This window comes from Hylobates moloch, unplaced genomic scaffold, assembly GCF_009828535.3.
Source record: "Hylobates moloch isolate HMO894 unplaced genomic scaffold, HMol_V3 SCAFFOLD_13, whole genome shotgun sequence".
Classification (NCBI taxonomy): domain Eukaryota; kingdom Metazoa; phylum Chordata; class Mammalia; order Primates; family Hylobatidae; genus Hylobates; species Hylobates moloch.
In genome coordinates, this window is record NW_026652288.1 from 51,315,362 (window position 1) to 51,335,729 (window position 20,368).

The 20,368-nt window shown below is 45.2% G+C and overlaps 1 protein-coding gene across 4 annotated transcripts in view; it reads right to left on the minus strand.

The window, feature by feature from the left end:
- Positions 1-6,388: 6,388 nt before the first annotated feature.
- The window catches only part of SP1 (Sp1 transcription factor), a 37,448-nt gene continuing 23,468 nt past the window's right edge, over positions 6,389-20,368 (minus strand). For all 4 annotated transcript variants that reach the window (XM_032173606.2, XM_058426729.1, XM_058426731.1 and 1 more), the window contains exons 4-6: positions 13,108-13,276; positions 10,570-10,769; positions 6,389-8,892 (exon numbers count right to left, since the gene is read on the minus strand). In XM_032173606.2, coding sequence (XP_032029497.1) covers positions 8,579-8,892; positions 10,570-10,769; positions 13,108-13,276 — 683 coding nt within the window. In that variant the 3' untranslated portion in view covers positions 6,389-8,578. The remainder of the gene's footprint in view (positions 8,893-10,569; positions 10,770-13,107; positions 13,277-20,368) is intronic.

Sequence of the window (20,368 nt, forward strand, 5' to 3'; positions counted from 1 at the left end):
AGCCTTGTGTGTTAAAGGTGGAAGGAGTGAGGAGGAAGCAGTATGAGATATGAGACAGAAAATCACCTTAGAGAGATACCGACCAGATTGGACAGGTTTTCAATTCTGTATCAAGGAGCTTAGACTTTCCCTAAAAGCAAAGAATTTTAGGCAGGGGCCTGGTGGCAATTGGAAGATGGATGACTACTGGGGTTTGGAGAGATCAGTTGCAAGACCTAAGCAGTAAACAAAGTGAGTACTGAGACAGCGGAAATGAAAATAAAAGAGGAGGCCGGGCACGGTGGCTCACGCCTGTAATCCCAGCACTTTGGGAGGCCGAGGCGGGCAGATCACGAGGTCAAGAGATCGAAACCACCCTGGCCAACATGGTGAAACCTTGTTTCTACTAAAAATACAAAAATTAACTGGGCGTGGTGGTGCATGCCTGTAATCCCAGCCACTCAGGAGGCTGATGCAGGAGAATTGCTTGAACCTGGGAGGCAGAGGTTGCAGTGAGCCGAGATCATGCCACCACACTCCAGCCTGGCGACAGAGTGAGAATCCATCTCAAAAAACAAAAGAGGAAAAATTTGATATATATTGTATAGGTAATGTTGACAGGATTGGTAATGAAATGAATGTTAGTAGGTGAAAGGGAGAACTAAAAGATGATTCTGAGGTTTCAAGTATGAGTGACCAAGGAGCGGTGGGTGATATTAAGGGAGATGTGAAACATAAAGAATTATTTCTTATACTGTGTTGAATTTATCTGGAGGACATTCAGATGAAAATGTCTAGCAAGCAGACTTCCAGGTCAAGAGACAAGTTAGGGCTCAAGATTTGGGAGTCATCAACATGGACACAGTCTTGTATTAGAGTGGATAGGACTTGTTTAAGAGGGAAAAAGGTAGAGAAAAGAAAGGACACAAGACAGGGAACACAAATACTAAAGGGACACAGGAAGAAGTGGCTATGAAGGAGACTAAAAAATACAGAAATGTGCCGCACATGGTGGCTCACGCCTGTAATCCCAGCACTTTGGGAGGCCGAGGCAGGCAGATCACCTGAGGTCAGGAGTTCAAGACCAGCCTCGCCAACCTGGTGAAACCCTGTCTCTACTAAAAATACAAAAATTAGCTGGGCGTGGCAGCCGGTGCCTGTAATCCCAGCTACTAAGGAGGCTGAGGCAGGAAAATTGCTTGAACCTGGGAGACAGAGGTTGCAGTGAGCCGAGATCACGCCACTACACTCCAGCCTGGGTGACAGAACAAGACTCCAGCTCAAAAAAAAAAAGAAATGTTGAAGGAGAACCAAGAGTGTATCAGTGTCACATTCTATGGGAAGAAAGCTCTAAGACATAGTAGTCAAAAGCAGCACATTGAAGCAGTGAGGTCTAAGAGGTTAATGATTGAAAGATCACCAGAGCTGGCAACCAGATGGCTGATGCTAACGGGAAAATTTCTGGTAAATGATGGATGCTGAACAAAGTAGCCTGGGCCAGGCGCAGTGGCTCATTCCTATAATCCTAGCACTTTGGGAGGCTGAGGCAGGTGAATTGCTTGAGCTCACGAGTTCCAGACCAGCCTGGGCAACATGGCGAAACCCTGTCTCTACAAAAAATACAAAAATTAGCTGGGTGTGATGGCGCGTGCCTGTAGTCCCAACTACTTGCGAGGCTGAGGTGGGAGGATAGCTTGAGCTTAGGGGATGGAGGTTGCAGTGAGGCAAGATGAGAGTGATGTCACTGCACTCCAGCTTGCGTGATAGAGCCAGATCTTGTCTCAAAAAAAACAAAACAAAACAAACAAAAACCAAGCCGGGCATGGTGGCTAACGCCTGTAATCCCTGCACTTTGGGAGGCCGAGGCGGGCGGATCAGCTGAGGTCGGTTCAAGATCAGCCTGGCCAACATTGTGAAACCCCATCTCTATTAAAAATACAAAAATTAGCCAGGCATGGTGGCGCATGCCTGTAATTCCAGCTACTTGGGAGGTGGAAACAAGAGAATTGCTTGAACCCAGGAGTGGAGGTTGCAGTGAGCTGAGATCGTGCCACTGCACTCCAGCCTGAGCGACAGAGCAAGACTCCATCCCAAAAAACAAAAACAAAAAAACAAAAGCAAACCCACAAAGTAGCCTGAGGATTGAATAAAGGAAGAGAAAAATGAGTGTAAACTACTTTCACTAACTTTGGAAATGGAAAAAACTAATCAGTAGCTTGAAGAGGAAGCTGAGGTTTTTCAAAATGGGGGAAGGGGGAATACTTGAACATGTTTTGTTTTTTTTTTGAGAGAGTCTCGCTTCGTTGCCCAGGCAACGTGTAATGGCGTGATCTCGGCTCACTGCAACCTCCACCTCCCGGTTCAAGCAATTCTCCTCCCTCAGCCTCCCAAGTAGCTGGGATTACAGGTACCTGCCCCCACGCCCGGCTGCGTTTTTGTATTTTTAGTAGAGACAGTGTTTCGCCATGTTGGCCAGCCTGGTCTCAAACTCCTGACCTCAGGTGATCCACCCAGCTAAGCCTCCCAAAGTGCTGGGATTACAGGGGTGAGCCACCACGCCCAGCCAGAACATGCTTATAGGCTGACCAAAGGTAACAATGGCTGTAGCTGGGAAAATCTGAGCAACAAAATAGTAGTGGATTATAATCCATGTATAAAATAAATACACATTAATACATACTAATATAAATTGACTAAATAAATGAGGGAGAAGAGACAAACCTTTTTTTTTTTTTTTTTGAGACGGAGTCTTGCTCTGTCACCCAGGCTAGAGTGCAGTGGGGCTATCTCGGCTCACTGCAAGCTCCGCCTCCCGAGTTCACGCCATTCTCCTGCCTCAGCCTCCTGAGTAGCTGGGACTACAGGTGCCCACCACCACACCCGGCTAATTTTTTGTATTTTTAGTAGAGACGATTTCACCATGTTAGCCAGGATGGTCTCAATCTCCTGACCTCGTGATCCACCCACCTCAGCCTCCCAAAGTGCTGGGATTACAAGCGTGAGCCACCGCTCCTGGCCCCAATGTCAGTTTCTTAATTTTGACGCTATACTGTGGTAATATGTTAACAATGAGGGAAACGGGGTAAGGATTATATGGAAACTCTGTTCTAGCTTTACAACTTTTCTGTAAATCTAAAATTATTCCAAAATAAAAAAGCATATGAGAAAAAAAATGTTAGTGTTGCCTGTTTGTCTTGGTCCTCCACATTTCCATGTAGTTGTTGCACATTGATCTGATCGTGAAACCATTTACCCGGGAGTTAAGTGTAGGGCAACTGCACTAATTAACATGTATGGAGCACAACACAGTGTAGCTGGAAACCTTCGTTAGGTTCAGATTATGATGTTATAAACATACACTCTCCCCATTCCCAACCCTCTTCAATACACCAGAGACATGGTTTTTTATTAAAAAACCTTTTAATTGGTTTACAAAGGAGGCTACAGACTACATTGAAACTAATCTTTGTACAAAAGGCCAAAAAAAAAAAAAAAAGTCCCAAAACACCAAGAGACAAAAGGTAGGAGGAAAGACAAGAAAGGAAGATACAAAAGGAGCAGGAAGAAACTCAGGGACAAGATTAGCATCATACATACCCAAGAGTGGGGGGTGAGGGGGAAGAGCAAGATGAGAGAGCATTTAAAAGCATTTACCCACACAGCCCTGGTGATAATTGGATTGGAATCAACAACAAACACAGCATGATATTATTAAGGTTTTAAAAGGCAACAGTGGTGTGGACTGGTTATTGCCAGTGTTAAGAGAGAAATAAACTTGGGTTTTTAGGCACCAGAGATTGGAGCACCACCCCTCCCTTCCAGAGGATGACAGACTTAGGAAGAGGAAGCAGGCCCTGGGGCAGCTGCCACTGGTGTGTGTAGATGTCTCCTCAGGTCAATCTCAGTGTATCTTCCCTGAAGTCTTTGTGCCCTAGACTCTAGGTAAGGGCTATGGGATTTCACTGGGAGAAAGGGATGATCAAAAATATGAAGACCTGCCCTTGTCCACAATGTTCAAGAGCAGTTACCGAGAACTGGAGCACTGGGTAGACAGAGCCCATATCCCTGGGGAAAAGGCACAGTGTAATTCCTGAAGGCAAGATATGGGAAAGCACACATCCCAGGAGAGGTATCAACAAAATCCTCATTACTTGCAGCCCTAGTCTAATCCCATTTGTTAGGCTTTTCTTCTTTTTTTTTTTTTTTTTCCCTGATGCTTAACTAGGACTTAGGGCAGTTGAGGGGCAGATCATCATGCCTCTACTTTCTTAGCAGAGACAAAGAAGACTGGGGCTGTTTGATAATGAGGAAGGGGAAAATGGGACAAAATACTCCTCTTTCAAATGAACACTGTGGAGAAAATCTTTCCCGGTTTGGGGAAGTCAGAGTAAAGACTTAGGGAAGTAATAAAGCCAGGGACCCCCCTTCTTTTCCTTTCCCTGCCTTAGATCTAAGGCAAGTGAGCCAAATTTGGAAGAGGGAGTAGGAATTTAAGCTTAAGGCTGCTTAATGTCTTCCTGGGGGCTGGTGTTTTGGGAAGGCAGACAAAGAGAAACAGGTCAACCTCAAAGCTGGTCTGCTCATCCTCTTAGAAGAGGTCTGATATCTGTGGAGTAGAGCCAACAGAGGCACCACAGAGAGCACAGTCTCCCAAACAGAAGTAATAACCGGCTATTTTATCAGCAGTTTTCAAAAGCAATGTTTTCCGGGGTTGGAGAAGTGCCATATCTTCCTCCCTTTCCCCAAAGCTACTGCTGCGACCTTTCATCCTTGTACATAAGTTACTGGCTCTCTTCTAAGGGAGATAAATTCTGAGATTTCACATTTTCCCTCTCAACCCCAAGAGGCTACCCAGCTTCAGTGAGGGGGAAGGAGAGCTATGCAAAGGGCCCCTCACTTGAGGCAGCTAGACTGTCCTTATTTCCTTGGTACCTGATCTCCAAAACTCTTGAACTGATCCCAAGGTCCAAAAGGCATCAGGGTACTTACAACTGAAAACTTCAAGCAAGTAGCACCAGGGCTCCCCCTAAGCATAACAGGGGCCTGATTAGCACCCCAGAAGAACCCCTCAAAAAGTATATAAATTTATTGCATCCTAGCAAAGATCTGCAGCTTCCAGTATTCACACAACGTGAAGATATTAACAATACAAAATATATTTTGAAAGTCAAACACCTGCAGTTCATAGTGCTTTTTTAGATTTGTTAAAAAAAATACAATGCTTAGTTTCCTATATAGGATATACAAAAGCAAAAAATATATATGTATATAGTAGAAATAAATCAGCCATAGTAATTTACAGCTTTTGTCTCCAACCCTCCCCTAATCATAATCTTTATCCCACACTTCAGTATATACTTTCTGGGATCAAAGGTTCAATTTATTCTGAACTAGGCTGAGAAATATCCATTAAATTGCATTCTGTGTAGCACCCACAGAGTGCCAGTTGGGAAGTCCCTGAAGGAAGATGGTGTGGGTTGTTACTGTTCTGGGTAAAAACTGCGACAGTCAAATGACATGTAAATGAATATAAATGGGCAACCTGAAAACCTGAAAGGATGAGGGAATAAGTGTTTTACTATCTTACCACTCTTCTGGGCATCCCCTGCCCTGCAAGGTTTGGTCATCTAAAAAATTTAAAAAACTCATTCAAAAAAATGAAAAAAACTTATGAAAAAAATTTCAGAATCAATATGCATGTCAGTTACATTAATTTCTGTTAGCCAAAAGTTCAGGGAAACAGGGTTTTTCTGTAATGAGCTCCTGACTCAAGGAATGTAGGCTCCTAACTTCCTGTGGAAGAGACTGAGTGGCTCACTACTGCTGGGAGACAAAAGAAGCTGCGTCTGTTTTGAGGCCAAACAAGATACTGGATCTGGAGCTTCCTTGGTGAGAAGAGAACAGGGTAAGTGGAAATAATTAGATATAAATTCACTCATGGTAATGCTAATGAAGAGGGTTGAGGGTAAACCAGCAGCTTTTCATTTGAGAGAGAAATACCATCAAATTACCTTCTAAAAGCTTATATCCTCAGCATCATTACACTAGTTTATATCTGGTAATTTCATAGTGGAGAAGATTCCATTCCTTGAAATGCACTAGCAAAATACTGTACATTCCACTGAGTTATCCTGCCCCTTTCCTCCAAAAGATGCCAAAGTACATGATTACAGACATAAAATAACAGGTTCTGAGTTCTGCCTGTCAGTGAGAATAAAGGGTATGATAGTGGCTGTGCATGGATGACTTGTATCTCAGCGTTAATAGAATTTGATCTCGGGAAAGTTCCTTGCCATAGTTCCTGAGTTGAAAACAGAATTACATCTGTGGAGAAAGGACCACATGGAGTGAACTATTGTTTAGAGTATTGTTACTATATTTCAGGTTAAACAACACACTTACCCAAAACTTAATTTGGATGGATTTTATATAAAATATATAATAGAATCATACCATCATCTATTTGTAGCCAAAGTAAAAAGATTTATGAGAAGAATAAGGACTCTGCTATAGATCTGGATGTTGGTTTCACTTTCAAACACAAAAATAGTTTCTTTTTAAAAAAGTACAGTAGAATATCCTCCATTCATAATTGTAATTAATTTAGCATAAGCAAAGAAATGACCTTAGGAACATACCCAGGTTTTAAGATAAGATTTCTAGGTAATGGGCCTGAAAGGCATTTTGATCTGAATTTATTTTCCAACAATTTCAAATATAATTTGTCATCTGTGTGTAGACATATACAGGCATGAACACACATTCACCCACACATACAAAAACACTTGCTTTCTATCAGATCAGGGTAATTTTTTTATTGCAGGTCTCTTTTAATATTGGCTAGCAGAAAACCTATCCCCAACCTAACAGATTACACACACACACACACACACACACACACACACACAGAGCCATTTTTCCACACTTCCTCACAGTGAAAAGCTCTCTAACAAGATACCAGAAGGTCGAGAGAGACAATGCTTTTATGGCTGGGCCTTGAGGACAATTCTGGTTGCATTTAAATCTCAGTGCCAAATGCACTAGGTTCCCTGCCGTTATAATTTTTGGATCAGTCTCTTCTGAAATCAGGTCACAGAGAAAACAGGATGATTTCTCCCAATCTCTCCTATAAACCACTGTGGTAAAACAAGATTTCTTTTTGTTCTGGGCTATCATTCCCATGATCATGTGCTTCCTTTTCCCTTAGGAACCACCCAAGAACATACAAGGAAAAGTTAAGGGAAAAGATCATAAGAACCACTGTCTTGCCACTAGCACATGCTCTGGAGAAGTTCTGCAGAATGGAAACCTGAAACAGATTCATTGGCTGATGCTCCTTATCGACAATGGAAAAGAACCTAGTGGGGATGTTCAAAAGAAGTATATTTCCTTTCAGAATATAAACTCAGAAGCCCACACATCAAAACTTAGAGCTACCTTGGAAGACAGCGGTACCAAAGTCCAAATACTCCTCTAACTCCTGAACCTGACTACGAGTCATTTCCTCTTCTGAGCACGATTTTCCCAGTGAAAGCCCCCTACCTATTATTTGAAAAATTGACAGTTTATACAAACTGAGCCAAGATTATCTTCAAAGGGACTCTTGTACAATTCTACTGAAAGACTTCTAATTCTTGATGCTCAGAGCAGCTAATGAAGGGAGATGCCTTTGACTCTCCAGCACCAAGAAGGTGCCTGCGTCAGTAGTATATTGAACACTCCCTCCACAGCTACTTCAAGCATCAGCCTGGGCTTCAAGGATTTTTCCATTCTGCTGCTGGAACTAAGGTCCTGAAAAAATTGACAGAAGTGCCTCATCCAGGCAGTAACAAAAACAAAATATGAAGTGATCAGATGAGAGAAGATGAGACGGCAACAGTTGAGTTAGGAAAGCAGTGCAAGAAGCTGATCCCAAATAAAAAGACAAAATTAAGAAAGGAAAAATATTATGTATGGTATATATGAACTAAAAGCAGAGCATATGAACGCTTAATCTGGTGGGAAGCCAAGACAACATCTACAGAAAAGCTTGATGTGTCACAACAAGGCTCAGCCATAGGGAAATAAGGCAATATAAAAAAAAATGACCAAGGTATTTTGGTCACAGAATGGTCTTCTTCCTCCTCCCAGCCAACCCCTGTGAATGCATCTCTATATATCTTTATATATATATATATATATAATAATATAGAATCTGTTTTTTGTTAAAAAGTATTTCAATGATCATATATATTTATCAAGGCATGATGGCTTTAGGAAAGGGGGGGAATCCATCATGGAAGAGCTGAGAAGAGAAATGCAGGAAGGGTAGGCTGGGGTAAGAAGTGTAAAGAAGAAACTGGGGTCAAACAAATGCTCATCAAAGGGTGGCACCAACAGAATTTTCACTAATGTTTCCCACCTTCAAAGAGGCACTGATGATACAGATGGGTGCCGGGACCCCATCTCTTCTCTTGTACCCCTCTCCTGATTCTTCTCAACACCATGCATTTTAATGCTTCATGGCTCTCTCTTCCCACATGTCTCTTGGACCCATGCTACCTTGCATCCCGGGGTTGATGGGTATGGCCCATATGTCTCTGGCCCCGGGTGCCTGATCTCAGAAGCCATTGCCACTGATATTAATGGACTGCAGATCCGCCACCTGCATGACGTTGATGCCACTGTTGGCAAGACGGGCAATGCCCTCTGGACAGATGGCCTCCATGGCTACCATATTGGTGGTAATAAGGGCTGAAGGAGTGGCAGTGCCGCTGCCTTCTGAACCTGCCCCACTGTCCAGGGGCAAAGTGCCTACACTCAGAGCTACACCTGGGCCTCCCTTCTTATTCTGGTGGGTCTTGATATGTTTTGACAGGTGGTCACTCCTCATGAAGCGCTTAGGACACTCAGGGCAGGCAAATTTCTTCTCACCTAGGTAAAGGAAGAAAAGATAAGAGGCTGACATGTTAGGAAGTGAGGTTACCTTACCCAATTCAGTGCTTACTCTACTAAGGTGAGTAAGGCCAGTATGAGAAAGTGATTAAAAACAAGAAAAGTCTTCAAGTGGCCAGGCGTGGTGGCTCATGCTTGTAATCCCAGCACTTTGGGAGGCCGAGGTGGGCGGATCACGAGGTCAGGAGATCGAGATCACGGTGAAACCCTGTCTTTACTAAAAATACAAAAAATTAGCCGGGCGTGGTGGCGGGCGCCTGTAGTCCCAGCTACTCGGAGAGGCTGAGGCAGGAGAATGGCGTGAACCCGGGAGGCGGAGCTTGCAGTAAGCCAAAATCGTGCCACTGCACTCCAGCCTGGGCAACAGAGACTCTGTCTCAAAAAAAAAAAAAAAAAAAAATCTTCAAGTATATTTTCCTTTTGACAGGGGCGTGGGGAAGAAAAGTAGATAAAGGTTTGGGAGTACTCAGTAAGGAAGGTAGAACTTAGCAGTTTTAAAAGTAAGGCAGGGCAGAGACTAAGAGTAATGGTTTCAATGCTTCTCCTTCAAAAAAATCCTACTCGAAATCTAGCTCCTTCTTCTTTTTTTTTTTTTTTTCTGAGACAGAGTCTTGCTCTGTCGCCTAGGCTGGAGTGCAGTGGCGCAATCTCAGCTCACTGCGACCTCCGCCTCCTGGGTTCAAGCAATTCTCCTGCCTCAGCCTCCTGAGTAGCTGGGATTATAGGTGTGCACCAGCACGCTTGACTGTTTTGTAATTTTAGTAGAGACAGGGTTTCCCCATGTTGGCCAGGCTGATCTCAAACTCCTGACCTCAAGAAATCCACCCACCTCGGCCTCCCAAAGGGCTAGGATTACAGGAGTGAGCCACCGCACCTGGCTCCTTCCTTCTTTTTGTTTTTTTTTTTGAGATGGTGTCTTGCTGTGTCACCCAGGCTGGTGTGCAGTGGTACGATCTTGGCTCATTGCAAGCTCCACCTCCCGGGTTCATGCCATTCTCCTGCCTCCACCTCCGAGTAGCTGGAACTACAGGCGCCTGCCACCATGCCCGGCTAATTTTTTTGTATATTTAGCAGAGACGGGGTTTCAACGTGTTAGCCAGGATGGTCTCTATCTCCTGACCTCGTGATCTGCCCACCTCGGCCTCCCAAAGTGCTGAGATTACAGGCGTGAGCCACTGCACCCAGCCCCTCCTTCCTTTTTAAAAGTTTTCCAGATTAACTCCAATTCCATTTGTGACCCATATATTCAGTTTCAAATTAAGTTGCTCAGAAATTTTAGTTATTTTGTAGGTATATTTTGTGTTTTTCATTCTACTATTTTTTTTTTTTTTTTTTTTTTGAGACGGAGTCTTGCTCTGTCGCCCAGGCTGGAGTGCAGTGGCGCAATCTCGGCTCACTGCAAGCTCTGCCTCCCGGGTTCACGCCATTCTCCTGCCTCAGCCTCTCCAGGTAGCTGGGACTACAGGCGCCCGCCACCACGCCCGGCTAATTTTTTGTATTTTTAGTAGAGACGGGGTTTCACCGTGGTCTCGATCTCCTGACCTCGTGATCCGCCCGCCTCGGCCTCCCAAAGTGCTGGGATTACAAGCGTGAGCCACCGCGCCCGGCCTTTCATTCTACTATTACTATTTTTCTCTCCCATAGGCTCTTGCTCACCTGTGTGTGTACGTTTGTGCCTCTGTAGCTCATCCGAACGTGTGAAGCGTTTCCCACAGTATGACCAGGTACACATAAATGGCCTCTCGCCTGTATGCCAGCGCAAGTGTGCCCGCAGGTGTGAGGTCTTGCCATACACTTTCCCACAGCCTTGGATGTGGCAAATATGCTGTTTCTTTTTGCCAGGATCCCCCGAACTCCTGAAAGTGAGGACACAACTATTCATCATTCATTCTAGAGAAACTAAAGAACCACAAAGTATCAATAGCAATCACCCAATCTACACCAAACTAACCCAAACTTTTATTTTTTGAAAAAGCCTTCTTTTTTGTTTGTTTTCTTTTTTTGAGACAGAGTCTCACTCTGTCATCCAGGCTGGAGTATAGTAGCATGATCATGGCTCACTGCAACCTCTGCCTCCTAGGTTCAAAGCGATTCTCCTGCTTCAGCCTCCCAAATAGCTGGGATTACAGGTGCACGCCACCATGCCCAGCTAATTTTTGTATTTTTAGTGCAGATGAGGTTTCGCCACGTTGGCGAGGCTGGTCTCGAACCCCTGACCTCAGGTGATGGATCCGCCCGCCTCCACCTCCCAAAGTACTGGGATTACAGGTGTGAGCCACCACACCGGACCAAGCCTTCTTTTTTAAAAAACTTTCTAGGGGCCAGGAGCAGTGGCTCACACCTGTAATCCCAACACTTTCGGAGGCTGAGGCAGGTGGATCGATCACCTGAGGTCAGGGGTTTGAGACCAGCCTGGCCAACACGGCGAAACCTCATCTGTACTAAAAATACAAAAATTGTTCAATACCAGTCTTACCAACATGGTCCCCATCTCTACTAAAAAAACAAAATTAGCCAGGCGTGGTGGCACATGCCTGTAATCCCAGCTACTTGGGAGGCTAAAGCAGGGGAACTGCTTGAACCTGGGAGGCAGAGGTTGCAGTGAGCCAAGATCACGCCATTGCACTCCAGCCTGGGCAACAAGAGCGAAGCTCATTTTTTTTTTTTTTTTTTTTTTTTTTTGAGACAGAGTCTCACTCTGTCGCCCAGGCTAGAGTGCAACGGCACCATCTCGGTTCACTGCAACCTCCACCTCCCAAGTTCGAGCAATTCTCCCACCTCAACCTCCCAACTAGCTGGGATTACAGGCACCTGACACCACGCCCAGTTAATTTTTGTACTTTTAGTAGAGATGGGGTTTCACCATGTTGGCCAGGCTGGTCTTGTACTGCTGACCTCAGGTGATCCACCCACCTCAGCCTCCCAAAGTGCTGGGATTACAGGCGTGAGCCACCGCACCCGGATGAAGCTCTGTCTTAAAAAAAAAAAAAAAAAATCTGGGCGCTGCCGTGGCTCACGCCTGTAATCCCAGCACTTTGGGAGGCCGAGGCAGGCGGATCACGAGGTCAGGAGATCGAGACCATCCTGGCTAACACGGTGAAACCCCGTCTCTACTAAAAATACAAAAAACTAGCTGGGCAAGGTGGCAGGCACCTGTAGTCCCAGCTACTCGGGAGGCTGAGGCAGGACAATGGCGTGAACCCAGGGGGCGGAGCCTGCAGTGAGCCAATATCGTGCCACTGCACTCCAGCCTGGGCAACAGAGTGAGACTCCATCTCAAAACAAACAAATAAATAAATAAATATTTTTGGCCAGGCGCGGTGGCTCACGTCTGTAATCCCAGCACTTTGGGAGGCTGAGGTGGGCAGATCACACAGTCAGGAGATGAAGCCCATCCTGGCTAACAAGGTGAAACCCTGTCTCTACTAAAAATAGAAAAACTTAGCCAGGCGTGGTGGCACACGCCTGTAGTCCCAGCTACTCAGGAGACTGAGGCAGGAAAACTGCTTGAACCCAGGAGGCGGAGGTTGCAGTGAGCCAAGAATGTGCCACTGCACTCCAGCCTGGGTGACATAGCAAGACTTTGTCTCAGGAAAAAAAAAAAAAATTTTTTTTTTCATTTTCTCTTTTTATTGCCAGTAAAATATTCCCACATAATTTTTAAATTTTTTGTAGAGACCGGCTCTCGCTTTCTTGCTGAGGCTGGTCTCAAACTCCTGGGCTCAAGTGATCCTCCTATCTTGGCCTCCCAAAGTGCTGGGATTATATGCATCCAGCTCTGAGTCTTAAATCCTAAAAAAAAAATTAACCTTCGCCGGACACGGTGGCTCACGGTGGTAATCCCAGCACTTTAGGAGGCCGAGGCGGGCAGATCATGAGGTCAGGAGATCGAGACCATCCTGGCTAACACAGTGAAACCCCGTCTCTACTAAAAATACAAAAAAATAGCCGAGTGTGGTAACAGGTGCCTGTAGTCCCAGCTACTCGGGAGGCTGAGGCAGGAGAATGGCGTGAACCCAAGAGGTGGAGCTTGCAGTGAGCCGAGATCACGCCACTGCACTCCAGCCTAGGTGACAGAGTCAGATTCAGTCTCAAAAAAAAAAAAAAAAAAAAAAAAAATTAACCTTCTTCCTCCAACCTCCAAATCTATTAATTTTTCTTTATATTTGTAAGAAACTGGCTGCGTCAACTCACCTTCCTTCACTGTCTTTACAGTAGGGGCAGGTGCATGCTTCCCGCCGGGTCCTCCGACCGGCTTGGGGTTGGGCATCTGGGCTGTTTTCTCCTTCTTCTCCACCTGCTGTGTCATCATGTATTCCATCACCACCAGCCCCGTGGAGACCAAGCTGAGCTCCATGATCACCTGAAATTAAGAGAGAAAAGGGTCAACATGTGACATGGGCAGGTTATCACTGGCATCTCAGTGATACCCTACAGTCACGGCATCATTTCTTTTGAACTGACATCCTACATTCACTGTATCACAAGTTTTGAAGCCTTTTTATGTTTAGCCATTCCATTCACTGACACCTGAAGACTCACTGAAATCTCAAGAATCATCATTGAAAATACCAAGAGTGGCTGGGCACAGTGGTTCATGCCTGTAATTCCATCACTTTGGGAGGCCGAGGTGGGTGGATCACCTGAGGTCAGGAGTTCAAGACCAGCCTGACCAATACGGAGAAATCTCGTCTCTACTAAAAATACAAAATTAGCTGGGCATGGTATGCATGCCTGTAATCTCAGCTCCTCAGGAGGCTGAGCCAGGAGAATCGCTTGAATCCGGGAGGCGGAGGTTGCAGTTAGCTGAGACTGTGCCATTGTACTCCAGCCTGGGCGACAGAGCAAGACTCTGTCTCAAAAAAAAAAAAAAAAAAAAGAAAAAGAAAATACCAAGAGCCAATAAATATGTAAAAATCTGATCAAATCTCTGTCATAGTTTTTTTAAATTTTATTATTATTATACTTTAAGTTTTAGGGTACATGTGCACAACGTCCAGGTTTGTTACATATGTATACACGTGCCATGTTGGTGTGCTGCACCCATTAACTCGTCATTTAGCATTAGGTATATCTCCTAATGCTATCCCTCACCCCTCTCCCCATCAGTCATAGTTTTTAAAATGCAACTCCACTTATAATGCATTTGTAATTTTTCACCTATCAGATTACCAAAAGTTGAAACCCTAATAACATACAGTATTGGCAAGGGTACAGGGAAACAGACCCTCCCTCTCTCTCTTCCTTCCCTCCCTCCCTCCCTCCTTCCCTCCTTCCTTCTCTCTCTCTGTTCTTTCTTTTCTTTTTTTGAGAGAGAGTCTCGCTGGCTCTGGAGTGCAGTGGCATAATCTGGGCTCGCTGCAACCTCCATCTCCTGGGTTCAAGTGATTCTCCTGCCTCAGCCTCCCAAGTAGCTGGGACTACAGGCATGTGCCACCATGACTGACTAACTTTTTTGTATTTTTAGGAGAGACGGGGTTTCGCCATGTTGGTCAGGCTGTCTTGAACTCCTGACCTTAGGTGATCCACCCGCCTCGGCCTTCCACAGTGCTGGGATTACAGGCATGAGCCACCACGCCCAGCCGGAAACAGACATTTTCATACACAAATAGTGATAAATTAGTACAACTTTTTGAAGGCCAGTTTGAAAATATTTAAATGTACCATCTACTTTGAACCAGCAATGTCCATATATTTACATGTGGTTCTGCCTGTAACCTCAGCACTTTGGGAGGCTGAGGCGAGAGAACTGCTTGAGATTAGGAGTTCAAGACCAGCCTGGGCAACGTAGAGACACTGTCTATAAAATAAATAATAGGCTGGGCACGGTAGCTCGCGCCTGTAATCCCAGCACTTTGGGAGGCCAAGGTGTTTGGATTACTTGAGGTCAGGAGTTCAATACCAGCCTGGCCAACATGGTAAAACCCCCATCTCTACTAAAAATACAAAAACAAAACAAAAAAAAATCAGCTGGGTATGGTGGAGGACACCTGAAATCCTAGCTACTCGGGAGGCTGAGACAGGAATTGCTTGAACCCAGGAGGCAGAGGTTGCAGTGAGCCGAGACTGTGCCACTGCACTCCAACCTGGCCGATAGAGCGAGACTTTGTCGCCAAATAATAATAATAATTAGTTGGGCATGGTGGCATGCGCCTACGGTCCCAGCTACTCAGCAGGCTAAGGTGGGAGGAGGATTGCTTGAGCCAAGGTGTTTAAGGCTGCAGTGAGCTATGATCACATCACTGCATGCCAGCCTGGTCAAGAGAACAAGATTCCAACTCAAAAAAATATATAAATAAACAGTGTATGCTAAAATGCTTTAGACTCTCATCATGACTCAGTTGGTCACATTTGACATTTTCAAACACAGCTCTAGGCCACTGGTAAAAAGTGACAGATAATATTCTTTTTTTTTTTTTTTGAGGCTGAGTTACGCTCTTGTTGCCCAGGCTGGAGTGCAACGGCACGATCTTGGCTCACTGCAACCTCCGCCTCCCGGGTTCAAGCGATTCTTTTGTCTCAGCCTCCTGAGTAGCTGGGATTACAGGCACTCACCACCACACCTGGCTACTTTTTGTATTTCGTTTTTTTTAGTAGAGATGGGGTTTCACCATCTTCAACAGGCTGGTCTCGAACTCCTGACCTCATGATCTGCCCGCCTCGGCCTCCCAAAGTGCTGATTACAGGCGTGAGTCACCGCACCCAGCTAACAATATTTTTTGCAAAAGCAGTATCTTATAAAGTGACAGATAATATTCTTCTCAAGACTTCTTTTTTTTTTTTTTGAGACGGAGTCTCACTCTGTCGCCCAGGCTGGAGTGCAGTGGCACGATCTCAGCTCACTGCAAGCTCCGCCTCCCGGGTTCACACCATTCTCCTGCCTCAGCCTCCCGAGTAGCTGGGACTACAGGCGCCCACCACCACGCCTGGCTAATTTTTTGTATTTTTAATAGAGACGGGGTTTCACTGTGTTAGCCAGGTTGGTCTCGATCTCCTGACCTCATGATCTGCCTGCCTCGGCCTCCCAAAGTGCTGGGATTACAAGTATAAGCCACCACGCCCGGCCTTTCATTTTTTTAAGGAGACCAGGTCTCACCATGTTGTCCAGGCTGATCTCGAGCTCCTGGGCTCAAGTGATCCTCCCACCTCAGCCCCCCAAAATGTTCTGTTGTGATTACAGACGTTAGATACTGCTGCCTAGCCTTTCTCAAATTTTCCAAGCATTTACTATAAATAAGTATTAGTCTATCACGGCACCTTGTAAATAAGTTAGCAACTCTATCCATATATTTAAGATGTCTGGGCAGGCACGGTGGCTCATCCCTATAATCCCAGCACCTTGAGAGGCCAAGGCAGGAGGATTGCTTGAGCCCAGGAGTTTGAGATCGGTCTGGGCAACACAGTAAGACCTCATCTCTACAAAAAAATTAGCTGGGCATGGTGGCGTGTGCCTGGAGTCCCAACTACTTGGGAGGATGAAGCAGGGTAATCACTTGAGCCTGGGAGATGGAGGCAGCAGTGAGCCCTGATTGTACAACTGCATTCCAGCCTGGGTGACAGAGTAAGAGCCCATCTCAAAAAAACAAAAAATTGGCCAGGAGCAGTGGCTCACACCTGTAATCCCAGCACTTTGGGAGGCCGAGGCGGGCGGATCACAAGGTCAGGAGATGGAGACAATCCTGGCTAATACGGTGAAACCCCGTCTCTACTTAAAAAAAAAAAAAATTAGCCGGGCGTGGTGGCAGGCGCCTGTAGTCCCAGCTACTCGGGAGGCTGAGGCAGGAGAATGGCGTGAACCTGGGAGGCGGAGCTTGCAGTGAGCCGAGATTGCGCCACTGCACTCCAGCCTGGGCGACAGAGTGAGACTCCGTCTCAAAAAAAAAAAACCAAAAAAGATTTCTGTAAATGCAAGGTGTTAACTTGGACTGCTTTATCTATTTTATAAGGAAAGAAAGTAACTAAATGAGGTAGGACAGACTTAACATCTAGAAATCCAGGTTCTTGATTTTACTTCCGTACCTAATCTCTATTCTTTTCAGCTCTTCAACATAATTTTGAGTTACTGTGCCTAATAAACCTCTCCTTGTGCTTTCCTTCTCATTCTTTTTTTTTTTCTTTCTTGAGACGGAGTGGGAGTGCAGTAGAATCTTGGTCCACTGCCACCTCCGCCTCCCTGGTTCAAGCGGTTCTCCTACCTCAGCCTCCCGAGTAGCTGTGATTGCAGGTAGAGGCTCCTGCCACCATGCCTGGCTAATTTCTGTATGTTTTTTTTTTTTTTTTGAGATGGAGCCTCACTCTGTCGCCCAGGCTGGAGTGCAGTGGCGCGACCTCGACTCACTGCAACCTCTGCCTCCCAGGTTCCAACGATTCTCCTGCCTCAGCCTTCTTTTTTTTTTTTTTTTTTTTGAGACAGAGTCTCGCTCTGTCGCCCAGGCTGGAGTGCAGTGGCGCAATCTCGGCTCACTGCAAGCTCCGCCTCCCGGGTTCACGCCATTCTCCTGCCTCAGCCTCCGAATAGCTGGGACTACAGGCGCCCGCCACTGCGCCCGGCTAATTTTTTGTATTTTTTAGTAGAGACGGGGTTTCACCGTGGTCTCGATCTCCTGACCTCGTGATCCGCCCGCCTCGGCCTCCCAAAGTGCTGGGATTACAAGCGTGAGCCACCACGCCCAGCACGAAAATAAATTTAATCAGAATGTCTGAGATTTTCATGATATTGGTAGAGCTAAAACTAGGAAAATGTACTGGAGTACAGGGTTAAGAACATGTTTTGGAGTAAGAGAAACTTAGATAAGAGTCCTTTCACAACCATTTGATTAAGTTTCTGACACCGAGCAAAAACTTTTCTGGTTGTCAGTTTCTGCATCAGTAAAACTGCGACCAATTATCAACTTCATAAAATTACTGTGAAAAACAAATGAAGAGGCTCACACCTATAATCCCAACACTTTACAAGGCCGAGCTGGACAGATCGCTTGAGGCCAGGAGTTCCAGGCCAGTCTGGCCAACATAATGAAACTCCGTCTTTACTAAAAATACAAATATTAGCTGCGTGTGGTGGTGGGCACCTGTAATCCTAGCTACTTGGAAGGCTGAGGCAGGAGAATTGCTTGAACCTGGGAGACGGAGGTTGCAGGGAGCCAAGATCACACATTGTAGCTAACAGTATTAGGAAAATATCTTAAGGACTGACAAAACCATAGTAAGTAATCATGAAATAAGATATACACCAATATTTTGTTTAATCAACACTGAGCATGGCCCCAAATCATATTTTCTTAAAATAAGTAATGATTATGATGAACATATAAAAATTTTCTTGACTGTGCAGTTTACATCTCAATATGTCTTGCCAGTATCATTATTTGTTGTGTGCATGAAATAGATAAGAACATTCAATGCTTTTTTTTGTTTGTTTGTTTTGAGATGGAGTCTTGTTCTTGTTGCCCAGGCTGGAGTGCAATGGCGTGATCTTGGCTCAATGCAACCTCCACCTCCTGGGTTCTAGTGATTCTCCTGCCTCAGCCTCCTGAATAGCTGGGATTACATGCCCGGCTAATTTTTGTACTTTTAGCAGGGACAGGGTTTCGCCATGTTAGGCTGGTCTCAAACTCTCGACCTCAGGTGATCCACCCGCCTCAGCCTCCCAAGGTGCTGGGATTACAGGCGCGTGCCACCGTGCCAGGCCAGAAAAACTTAATATTTCTAGGAAATAAGTAAAACAGTAAGACTGCCAAGGATAGTAAAAAAATGGGGCAACCAATATGTTTAAGATCAAGATATAGACTCACCCAGGCGAGGTGGCTCATGCCTGTAATCCCAGCACTTTGGTCTTTAGGAGCCCGACACAGCTGGATCACCTGAAGTCAGGAGTTTGAGACCAGCCTAGCCAACATGGTGAAACCCCATCTCTACTAAAAATACAAAAGTTAGCCAAGCATGGTAGCGGGCACCTGTAGTACCAGCTACTCAGGAGGCTGAGGCAGTAGAATGGCGTGAACCTGGGAGGCGGAGCTTGCAGTGAGCTGAGATTGTGCCACTTCACTCCAGCCTGAGCGACAGAGCAAGACTCTGTCTTAAAAAAAAAAAAAAAAATTAGCCCAGTGTGGTGGTGCACACCTGTAATCCCAGCTACTCCGGAGGCTGAGACAGGAGAATCACTCGAACCTGGTAGGTGGAGGTTGCAGTGAGCCTAGAGCGTACCACTCCAGCCTGGGCGACAGAGCAAGGCTCTGTCTCAAAAAAACTCAAAAAACAAAACAAACAAAACAAAGATACAGACTCGAACTCATCACAACTGAATCTAACCCAGTAACTCCACTCCTATGTATATAACCAAGAGAAATTAAAACATATGTTCACACAAAAATGTATAAACAAATATTCATAGCAGCATTATGCATGATAGCTAAAACACAGAAACAACCCAAACGCCCATCAACTGGTGAATGAATAAACAAAATGTGGTATATATACACAATGAAATATTATTTGGCAATAAAAAAAGAGTATTAACACATGCTACAACATGGATGAACCTTGGAAACATTATGCTAATTGAAAGAAGCCAGTCATAAAAGACCACATGCTGTATGATTCTATTTATGTGAAATATCTAGAATAGTCAATTCTACAGAGGTGAAAAGTACATACATTGCTTGGGGCTGGGAGTGAAAGTGAGAATGGGGCATGGCTGCCAATGGGCAAGAGGTGTTTCTTTGTTGGATGATGAAAATGTTCTTGGGTTGTAGTGATGGTTGCACAATTCTGTGAATATACTAAAAATGATTGAGCTGGGACCAGTGGCTCACGCCGGTAATCCCAGAACTTTGGGAGGCCCAGGCAGGCGGATCACGAGGTCAGGAGACTGAGACCATCTTGGCCAACATGATGAAATCCCGTCTTTACTAAAAATACAAAAATTGCCGGGCACGGTGGCTCACGCCTGTAATCTCAGCACTTTGGGAGGCTGAGGCGGGCGGATCACCTGAGGTTGAGAGTTCGAAACCACCCTGACCAACATGGAGAAACCCCGTCTCTACTAAAAATACAAAATTAGCTGGGTGTGGTGGCCTGTAATCCCAGCTGCTTGGGAGGCTGAGGCAGGAGAATCGCTTGAATCCAGGAGGCGGAGGTTGTGGTAAGCCAGAGATCGCGCCATTGCACTCCAGCCTGGGCAACAAGAGTGAAACTCCATCTCAAAAAAAAAACCAAAAGAACAAAAATTAGCCGGGCGTGGTGGAGCACGCCTGTAGTCCCAGCTACTCAGGAGGCTAAGGCTCAAAAAAACAAAAAACAAAAAATTTTAATCAAATATTTGATAAGGATGTTCATCACAGTATTGCTTATAACAGTGAAATTTTGGAAACAAATGTACATCAATAAGGTTAAGTAAATTCTAGTAATTCTACTACAAATACCCTATGGAATTACCATAAAATCATTTTAAATGATG